This window comes from Syngnathus floridae, chromosome 14 (assembly GCF_059516105.1).
Source record: "Syngnathus floridae isolate MCC-2025c chromosome 14, RoL_Sflo_1.0, whole genome shotgun sequence".
Classification (NCBI taxonomy): domain Eukaryota; kingdom Metazoa; phylum Chordata; class Actinopteri; order Syngnathiformes; family Syngnathidae; genus Syngnathus; species Syngnathus floridae.
In genome coordinates, this window is record NC_142426.1 from 11,158,363 (window position 1) to 11,168,763 (window position 10,401).

The 10,401-nt window shown below is 42.7% G+C and overlaps 1 protein-coding gene across 1 annotated transcript; it reads right to left on the bottom strand.

The window, feature by feature from the left end:
• Positions 1-1,508: 1,508 nt before the first annotated feature.
• LOC148387729 (transcription factor HES-1-like) lies at positions 1,509-10,339 on the bottom strand. The gene is made up of 8 exons (XM_088397022.1): positions 9,775-10,339; positions 9,442-9,511; positions 9,206-9,379; positions 8,804-8,983; positions 2,989-8,513; positions 2,807-2,902; positions 2,644-2,731; positions 1,509-2,212 (listed from the first exon to the last, which is right to left on the bottom strand). The coding sequence occupies exons 5-8, from the start codon at positions 3,214-3,216 to the stop codon at positions 1,782-1,784; spliced, it is 843 nt and encodes a 280-aa protein (XP_088253148.1). The 5' UTR covers positions 3,217-8,513; positions 8,804-8,983; positions 9,206-9,379; positions 9,442-9,511; positions 9,775-10,339; the 3' UTR covers positions 1,509-1,781.
• Between the last annotated feature and the right edge of the window lie 62 nt (positions 10,340-10,401).

The following is a 10,401-nucleotide window of genomic DNA, read 5'->3' on the forward strand; positions in this document are numbered from 1 at the left end:
TTCCAATTAACTGATACACTATTGGGTGAATTCTGAGATTTACTTCTAATTACCGTCAGTTTATTTCAATAACATACAAAGAATGAAAATTATGTTATTAAAAAGGATTTATTTTATGCACTTGGTGATTTTGGAAGTATTCAAATTTGGCTAGGTTGTTTACAAGGGATTTATTTTCATTTTATTGGAGCTACTGCTCCAATAAAATGTTTCAAACTGCAAGGCTAAAATGAAAGTAGCCATTTTCCTTGGCTGGCATATGGCCGAGAAGTGCACGAAGCCAGACAAAACGAGCTTCCTGCCATCCGACGTCCACTTTGAAGACAGGATGACTTGTGATGCATCACCAGTGTGACTCACTTTTAATGCCCTGGCCATTATGCCCTCTGCGCGGGAGCAAAGTGATAAATTTGTGTCTCCCAATACTGTGATGTCAGGCTAATCCTTGATTCATGCGTGTGGAAGCGTCACTGGAATGTTGTGAGTGTTTTCCAAAACAACTTGCTAAATCAAAAAGGGACAAAGGGCATTCACCATTGATATCGAGAGCCCGATTCATTCATTGGCCTCGGGCACGACTCACAACGTCGACCCCCATCGAGAGCCATAACAAGCCTTCAGACAATACTGCGCCAATTCATCCGTCGTGGCAAAGGCAGAGGAGTTTCCGGTGTTATGTGCCCGTTGTCGCAGAGCCATCAATCACTGGCGACGGTGTGCCCAAAGCAGGGGGGGGGGGGGGGGGGGGGGTCAGCGAGAGAGGGTGGGACACAATAAGACAAAAGATGGAAGTAGGGGTCCAAGCTCGCAACATTCCCAAGAGTGGTTATCATCTTTTGGTGCAATGCCACTGCGGGTTCTCCAAAGATGGAGGCAACCCGTCACGACCTCACAGCTTCTCTTATCTGAAGAGCACAGCCTGGCGTGAAGGCGCCGAGAAAATCTTTCAAAGCAGGACCTCGGGGAGCTGCCGACAATCTCACCTCTTGTTGAAAGTGACAGCATGCTCACCCCCACTTCTTTCTAGCTATCAAACCTCTTCCTGGACAAACAAGGGGAAGCTCCATTATGAAGATGGAGAGGGTCACAGAAGGAGGAGCTATTCAGCCTTTGAGGGGCCCACCTTTGTTTTTGTACTTTGGGGGTCTTTTCAAAGGATATTGGGGGGGGCTTGTTTTGTCACTTTGTGCGCTTTACCAGAAAAAATAGAGACTTAGGTTCCGATGAGAATGATAAGAGCGATATTCTGTGCAAGCTAGTCCAGAATCTTCTAGTTTTGCCACAATGTTACGGTTGTGGAGGTGCTGCAATCTCTGGATTGTCAGATTTGAAGTGACATTTTTTCTTTTAAATATTACCATATTCTTAAAAAAAAAAAAAGACCATGTCACATTTAGTCAGTTTAGCAAACTACCACAGGGCAAATGAATTACACTATTTTGAGAACAATAGTACAAACAACATAAAAACATTTTATTCATCTTGAAAAATACAGTGCTTCTCGATAACCGTGCTCATCGCATTAGGCTAACAAATTGTCCCAAGATGGATCCGTGGCCATAACACTTAATTGATATGAAAATGATTCACTACAAATAATTTGTGCTGAAGTAAATTTGTGTGCGTGTGTCTGTGATGATACATTATTTGATCAAGTCAGTAACCTTTCTTTCGGGAAAAAAAATAAAAATATAAACAATATTCTCTCCAATACCTTTACAAGAAGTATAAAAAATCAAGTCAAATCATGTGATAGTCCAGTTTTCCCGTCCTAATTTTCCCTACCAGGGTCTCCACACAGAGTCTGAAGTGAGTGGAGGTGCACCGGGAGACATGTATTGACCACTCTGCGCACTCAAAGGTGTGAGAGCTGCGCTGGGAACAAGAAAAGCAAAATGTCCATCAGGAGTTGGGACCACCTGATAGCTGCTGTGGAGATTCATGGTGTCAGCGGGGGGTCCAATCGGTGAGATGCTTTTACAAGGTCCCTGAAGGGCCTTAATGCCAGTTTGTCCCAGCGGGCCCGAGTGAGGCGAGTAGAAGTTGACGGCGTTCATTTGGGAGACGCGGGCGGCCAGGTGGCTGAGTAGGCGGGTCCTTGCTTCGGAGTTGACCTCATCACACGTGGAGAGGTAACGGGTGACCTCGCCGACACACTCGCTGAAACCGGCCCGGTATTTACCCAGGACGGATGAGTCCGTGGTCACAACAGCTGTGGAGGAAAACTCGTTTATGATCGCTCACTATCACCATCTTGACTTTCTAAACACAATGTTCTTTCGGAGGGCCATTATGACTGTCAACCCAATTAAATGTATGAGCACCTCATATTATATACAGTAAAAGCTACAAAACAAACTGACACATAACTTGTTTTCAAATCAGACAAGTAAAAACTGGTCAAAAAAGATATTATTAAAGTGAAGACAATTTGCAATTCTAGTAATGACACACGAATCTGATGCACAATTTATCTTCGCGGGCCACATAAAAGATGTGGCGGGCCGTATCTGGCCCCCGGGCCTTGAGTTTGACACATGCTATAGGCAACACCAAACAGATCAATAAATGCTGTAGATGGGTGGATAGAAAGATATTGTTTACATTCTGATAAATCAATTCAAATTCAAATAAATCTTTTACCTGTCATCTGAAATCGTTGCAGGTTCCTGAGGTGCTTCACGGTCATTTCCAGGATATCTGCCTTCTCTAATTTGGAGTGTCTGGAGCTCTAAAGGCATTTTTAGAGTAATCATTATCAAATTGCAACGTGTACACAGCAGATCTCGTCTAATTGTCTCCTTACATCTTTCTTGAGTGCGTCCAAGATGAGAGTCTTGAGGTGGCCGAGACTCTCGTTGATGCGCGCGCGTCTCCGCTTTTCCATAATAGGTTTGGAAGACTTCAAAATGACACATCATGCATTTTAATTAAAAAAAAAAACCACACAAAAATTGGTTTTTGAGAAGCAAAGAGAAAACTGCTTACTTTTCTGCCCGTCATCTGACTCCGTGTACTTTCCACAGTGGAGTTCTCACTGGGCGCGGATGAAGATGTTCGTTCCAAAGTACCGGCCGGCATCTTCACATGTACCCCTTCCACTCGAGGAGGGGGGGAGAGTAAAAAAAAAAAGTGCAAAGCGTGTCCCGCCTTCCCCTGGCAAAGCTCCGAGCAGTTTGACTGTGACAAACGTCCGTCGCTGTTCCAAAGTGACATTGCGCCAACAGCGCCTCTGGATCTATTTATAGAAACCGAGGAGCCGCACGCGAATGGCTCGTGCGCCAGCGCACTCAAGATGACCAATGAGAGCTCTTCATGCGACACTCAGTTTAAGTTAAACTCCACTCTACTGTCATAATTTTATTGCTAATTTTCTTACTTGATTAATAACAGAAAAGACACCATTTCTAATAATAAATAAATAAATAAATAAATAGTCCTATTTTCAAAACGTTATTTCGAGTAGGCGGCCATACTAAAGACAATCAAAAGATAAATACACTATTTTTATGGCAGTTCAAAGCAAAACCAATCTGAACAAAAACATTTCTTTAATTTGTGAAAGGGGAAAAAAAAATCCTAAACAATGACAATTATGACGATAGCCCACTAAAATAGACTCCTTGAATAGCGACGAAGACATTCACAAAATGCACTGCAAACTCTTTATAATGTTCAATGCACATGTATTCCACCTCACACTCTTTGCACAATTGCAATTCTCAAACAAAACGCTGAACTGTATTTGATCTATGAAAATTTTAGCATCCTCATCTACAAAAGGCAAAGTGTCTTTCTGTGACAAGTGATTTTGATAAAGTCATTTTGTCTGCCTTCCATCCTCTGTTGATAGACTTCAAACACTGTGTAGCCTTCAGATGTGAAATGACCCCAAAAGCCAGGCCACTATTTGCATTTGGACACCGTCAAGCGCACCAACCACCTTCTCCTAATTCCTTTTCACTTCAACTCATATTAGACCAAGTCATACCTGGGCTGAAATGGAAATTAAAAAAAATAAAAATCCAGGAGCTGCACAACAAAATTCCCAACAATGCCCAGAGGCTTAAAGGGGAAGTCAACCCCCAAATTTTATTTGTAATAGAGATTTATGTTCTGTTTGTGGAATATTTATGATATTAACTATATTATATTACAATTAATTAAACAGGCCCTTTGTTTTCATCCATCTCAAGAGGCACATACAAGATATTGCCACTAAAAGTTTGGGGTTGCCTTCCCCTTGAATAGAATGCCTTTTAAGACAATGTCACCAAAGTCAATTAAACTGTCTGGACTAACGATCCTCTCGCTAGTTACAGTGTGTGTGTCTAATGCTCGTTCACCTTGGCTATAAACTTTCTCCTCCGCTACCACCTTCGCCAAGTCACAAGCATGTTGGCAGACAAATGACCATCGTCATCAAATACAGCAAGGCAGGCCTTTTAACTCCATGCCTGGTCAGGAGGGGAGGGAGCAGACCGAGGGATCACTTCAACATCTCATCCAGTGCTGCACTTGCTCCTTCTCCCTTTGAATTCCTTGAAAATAGGCAAGGGGGGCCCACCCATAGCAACTCTCAGAGCTGGCTCTACCCGCCTTTTGTCCCCCTTCCAAGCTGCAGTTTCTGCTCCAGAAGCCTTAGACAAGGCCTCCATTAATTGCACGTCTGTATAGAATACACAGGGGACAATGGGCCCAACAGTGTGTCCAGCCCCCAGACAAGACTGGAAACAAGCGGTACAGGAATCCGGCAGAATGGAATCATCCTGGCTGATGTCACTGAATACATTTACCTACCTCAGAGCACATTCACTCTGCGCTTTGTTTTATTCGAGAGACGAAAAAAAAAAAAAAAGGAGCAGGGCTGGGTAGATGTATCAATGGAAAAGAGCCGTCAGTGGGGGATCAGGGATGGGAAATAACCGACTGTCATGGCAACGAGTTGAATCCAAAATATGGTCGAATTTAGCGGAGGCAGGGATGTTAAAAAGGGGTGGGAGGTGTTAGATTAAACCGTGCGTGAGATAAGAGACGGCTGAGGTTTAGTTTTGGGTGGCTATTTGGGTCTGTTTATACGGCAATAAAGAGTGTATAAGGGGGGGGGGGATTAGAAGACTCATCTGTGCTCATGTTTGTCAACATTAACCTGAGCTTATTCTCAATAGTAGAGTGCAAAAAGGAGACCGCAGTAAATACTATTTTATATCTCGGTGCAGCACAACCTGTCAATTAATGGGCCAGAATTCATCAACTTGGAGAATCACTCTTATTAAACTCTATGAAAGGAGATCCTAGTCATCAAATTGAAGAAAGAAAAAAAAAAAAAAAAAAAGCTTTTTACAGAGTCAAAGAGAGGCCCCCGGCATTTCATTTTTAAAAACCCTGACATGAAAGTGTTCCTCAACCACATTAGGAGGTTAGCAACTCTTTAAAGAACTAGTTATCATGTAGATTACATGCATTGCGGCGACGTGTATTTACATGTTAATATGTTCAGGGATACTATCGTGTTGAAAAGGTGGCGGTTGATTAAATGTGCTTTTCTGTCTTTGCAGCATGGGGATGAAGGAAGGGGTTTTGTTCTGATGAGGTTCAAACACATTCCTGTACAAGCATCCAATAGAGTAACCTATGAACTTGATATCCCTTGTGCTCATTATGGGATGTTACAGTGTGGCATTAAACGGATTTTACCGTACATTTTTACCGAATAAAAAATGTTTTTTTTAACTGTTTTTTTTACTGTTCATATATTAATTTCACGTTCACATTAAAAAAAACATCCGTGAAAATCCTTGAAAATTTCCGCCATGGCAAAGTCAACATTAACTTCTGACATTTATTTTTCAAATTAAGGGATTCAGATAATGATGAACAGTTCAATATTTGTGTTATCAAATTTAGAGTTTAAAAAGACTACTATTAAGTTGGCACTGATTTGGTAGAATTTATGGAGCTAACAATTCTTTTGGAAACTAAAAAACGGGTTGGTGCTTACATCGTTTTCTATTCGATGTAGCTCTAGAATCATATTGTCTCTTTTTTTTTTGCATTAATAATCCCTCTCAAGAACGGACCAGTGGTTAACACATGGTCCTTATCCTCCCCCACGCTTCAGCCATATTCACGAGTGTGTTTGCATTGGGATTTATGAAAGTGAAGATGGCTCATTCTTGCCCGTCAAGATGGCTCACAAGACCGGCGTTTTGGCCACTTAGGCATTGAATGCAGCCCAGGGGGATGCCCTTTCAGCACTGGAGGACCTCTGGCTGAGTCCCCTTCACACGGGAGATCAGGCCCACTTGGGAAAAAGGCCCGCTGCCCAGAGCGACGGCGCCCTCCTTGTCCCGGGCCTTTCCTTCTTCACCTGCCGGCTTAGCGCTCATCACTTATGCACATAATCTCTGGTTAGCGCATGTGATCCACAAGCAGCGAGCCCGGGCCCCTGGCTCAAGCGCTCACATGCTTGCTGGGTGGCTCTTGGGTGGCCATGGCAACGCTCATCTTCTCATGACAGTCAGACTCCATGGCTGGAAATCCCTCTTAAGGTTTTGTTTGTCTTTTTATGTACGTAGCTTTCTGCCGATTCAACGTTTGTGTTGCTCGATCCGTGGCTGTCCGTCATAATATTAATATAATTGGCTCAGGTCTGAATATTTAGGTGCCGAGGCAGATGTATTTGGCTTTTGAGAAATCACATCTGCATCTCTGTTTACTCAAAAATATATTTAGAGCTGGATAGAGGAACAACTTTGTGATATTTTTATGAATGAATCAAAATTTTTGGACCTAATTTTCCTCAGATGATCTCTCAAAGTTTACAGATAGGAATCAACAAGAAACAAAAGCTGGATGTTTAAAATTTAAGCATCACTGCCTGGCCTTATTTTATTGTGATAAGTAAATTGAGATTGTTAAGATTCAGGCCACCAAACTTCTTTTCTGTGTGGTGAATGCAGTTCACCTTACCCAAACAATAAAGCAGTAGTTTGTTTAAAATATCGTACGCGTCCTGGGAGAGGCAACCTGGGGCCCCGCAGTAACAAGTGTCGCAGTGATCCGGGCCGGTCCTCCCCCTGTGTGAACACCATGTGAGAGGCGGCTCTATCCGTGCCCCTGCCACCTCCACACAAGGCCCTCCATTGACTTCTAACCTGTTGCGGGACCAGAGGAGACAAAGAGCCAGGGGGCGGGGCGCGTCCCTTCGACAAGCCTGTGAACAAATGTTAACACGGCTGCAACTGTCCACCCCCTGAATCACTGAATTTATTGACCAACCACAGAGCCCATTCAGGCACCCGGGATGCGGGGAAGGTGCATGCCCAAGGGTTTTGTGGCCTTCTGGTGGGTCACGGACCTTTTAGCAGACGAGCTCGCTTTTGTGTCTTCTGTAACACGAAGCCGACCGTAAGTGAGCATCAGGTCGGCCTTGCGTCCGGACTATTAATCTGGACCGGGGCCTTACGAGCACCCACCCATATTGACGCCGGCCTGAAGTCGAAAGACACCCATGAAAAGGACTTGCACGTTATTCTGGCTAGGTCCTGAAAGCGCTGCAGGGGGTGCTGTAAATAAAGACTGTGTGCATTGTCCTAAATCTTGAAAGTACACAGAGGAAAAAAACGTAAGGGCGAGAGAGAAGATGAAGTTCGAAATGTTTGAAATAGCACAAGCTTGAGAAAATCTTTTCCAGGGGGTGGCTCACTGTGAGAAAGAAAGGCTGTGTGTTTTGGCTTCTTTATTTCTTTCCACTGGGCTCCATCTGTTGCGCTACAGATACAAAAGGAATACTGCGGAGAGCACAAAAAAGCCATCTTGCTTTGTGGAGAGGCAACACTATCCTCCAAACTACATGGCAAACACATCTCCACTTTGTACGTGTTGATGTTTACCAAAAAGATGATCCACGCAAGTCGTATCAATTCATGATGTATCCTCATCCTCATCATGAATATTCCCAAAAAGCTGGTCACTGATCTGCAGGGGAATCTTTTCTTTTAGTACAAATGAAGACCCCCTTCCCTCATTCACAGCCCCCCCCCCACCCTAAATCCACCCATTCATTGCATACATTGGCCCTGATCTCCACATGAAATGATAGCCCTCTGTCTCCTGTGCTCCGGCTGCCTTAAGCGCCCATATGCCAGCCAGCGAGGAGGCTGGGAAAGTCCATAAATGATCAGTAGGTGTCGGCTGAAAACGTGTGACCAGGGTCAGCCCCCCCAAGAAGCACCCAAGAGTGGCTTCATGTGGAGAGTCCGAAAAGAAGGAAACTCAAGGGGGTCATAAAATAGTGGTGACAAACTGGAATTTAGCAATGACTGAATCGTGGTTAAAATGACGCAGTGACTGACAGTTTTGATTCGTCTTGAAATTATGAGCCTGCTATCCTGTCAACATGCTCTCGTCAACAGTGCAAGTGCCACAGATGAGCACAGCATCACAGGGCAAGATCATCCCATTGGCCGGAATAGTGATGACCTACTGCTGTGGTGGGTAAAATAATGGACCTATGAAGGGAGGGAACGGAATTGGACTGTAAATACGTTTACTCAAATACTGAACAAAAAATAACAAACCGGCACAAACAAACTGCAATATAGGATATGGGGGAATGAATCACGCCCTGATGAACAGGAAGCATCCAACAAAAGATGTAGTTCGAATAACAATATACTTTTGAATCACATTTTTATATCCAGTGCTTAAAGTATAATCTCCTTGTTAAAAAAATAATGAGATAAGATAACCTTTTTATGATCCCTAAAAAAATAATGGCATCCTTCTCACACTGAAGTACCTTTGCAAACTTTATATTTGAGGATTTCCTGAACCGCTCCTTATGTAGAAGACTTTGGGAGAGTTTGTGGTCCTCGCCATCCATCTGAGCTTTGGATTGATGATCCACATTATCAAAGGGGGTCTTCCCGGGAGCCACCATCACTTTTACTTTGGCGCGAAACCATTGCTTGAAATCATCCTGTGAAAGCGACAGTAACAGACTTAACAGAAATTCATTTCATGTTGAAAAAATACATGTGAATATTTAAATTATAGCACTGTGCAAAAGTTTCATTCATCTTTTTCACAGCAGTCATTTTGACAGTGAACCTATCATGGAACTGCTAGGATGACATGGAAATTTTAAACAGTTAATTTCGAGAAGATCAGGTTACAGTTGCAAACACACAAACATAAATACCGTGGTCCTGAGGAGCAGTATTTGTGCTTCCCTCAGTGAGGTAAGCGTGCAGGTGGCTTTGACGCCCCACTCGGGCAAAGAGTAGAGGAGCAGGAGCAAGAGACCACCGGAGAGAAGGGTACCTATGCCCACCAGGATAATTTTCCAATGGCAAAGTCGGTATCCCCATACCTCCTGCACGATCAAGATCCATTAGAACAAATAACGATTCATGATAAATATGAAGGGCTGATTACCATTTCATCCTCCAGGCTTTTATTGACGAGCTTCACTTCTTGGATCTTCATGCTGACAGAAGAAGAACCACTACAAGGAAAGCAACAGTTTCATGGTCGAGGGTCTGACTATGAGTCAATACAAAGTACAAAGTATGATGACTATTTAATATTTATAATTTGATATTAAAATATTTACAATAGCTTATCTTATGTAATATTTTGCATTTTGTTTTTTCCTACCATTTGTTGTCATGTCATATTTTTTCAGTTTTTAATATTGCACTTTTTAGATAAAAATGCTGTAATTGTGGCAGTTTTAAATTGGAAGGATGGAAGCAGTCAATGACTCACCGTGTTATCTTCCCTCTTTTCTCGGAGTTGTGCAGCTATTATCATGCACGGCTTCACTTTGTCAACTCAACTCACTTTGTTTGCACGTGACAGCAGTAAAAGACCATTTATAAATAAATAAATAAATATTAAAGAAGTCAATAATGGGCGGGTTAGCTGGAAGCAAAAGCATACAGCAAGCTCAAATGAAAAAAATCGGTTAGCATAATTCAACAGTGTGTTTACATACAAATAGACACGAGAAACGGTTATTTGAGTGGAAAGCAAAAACACATGCTAACCCGAAAAAAAGACAACAAAAAGATAAGATTTTTTTAAAATGGATGATTATGGAATTGTGTCTCATGAAAACTCCACGATCCCAAACATCAGGGTCACCCTCAGACCTCATCTAAAAACGCCTCTAGTAGTTGCACACATATGTCTGAGGTACACAAACAGTAAACAAAAAGTGCAAACAGTACAATATGCCGTATTTCAAATGTCACACCATCTGTTTTTGAGGTGTTCTTATCGCAAAGATTTTTTTTTGCCTCAAATTCACTTATCACTCTCTATTGCAACCTGGTGGCAACCATCGGTTATTTGCTTCATTGGGGGAGAAGGCGTGAATTTGCCTGTGGAGAT

Excerpts from the sequence above, each read along its gene's own strand:
- LOC148387729 (XM_088397022.1), bottom strand. The coding sequence starts at position 3,216 with ATGTCACTTTGGAACAGCGACGGACGTTTGTCACAGTCAAACTGCTCG. Across the intron at positions 2,732-2,806 it reads TGGACGCACTCAAGAAAGAT|AGCTCCAGACACTCCAAATT; the intron begins GTAAGGAGACAA and ends AAATGCCTTTAG. Across the intron at positions 2,213-2,643 it reads GCAACGATTTCAGATGACAG|CTGTTGTGACCACGGACTCA; the intron begins GTAAAAGATTTA and ends TTTCCTCCACAG.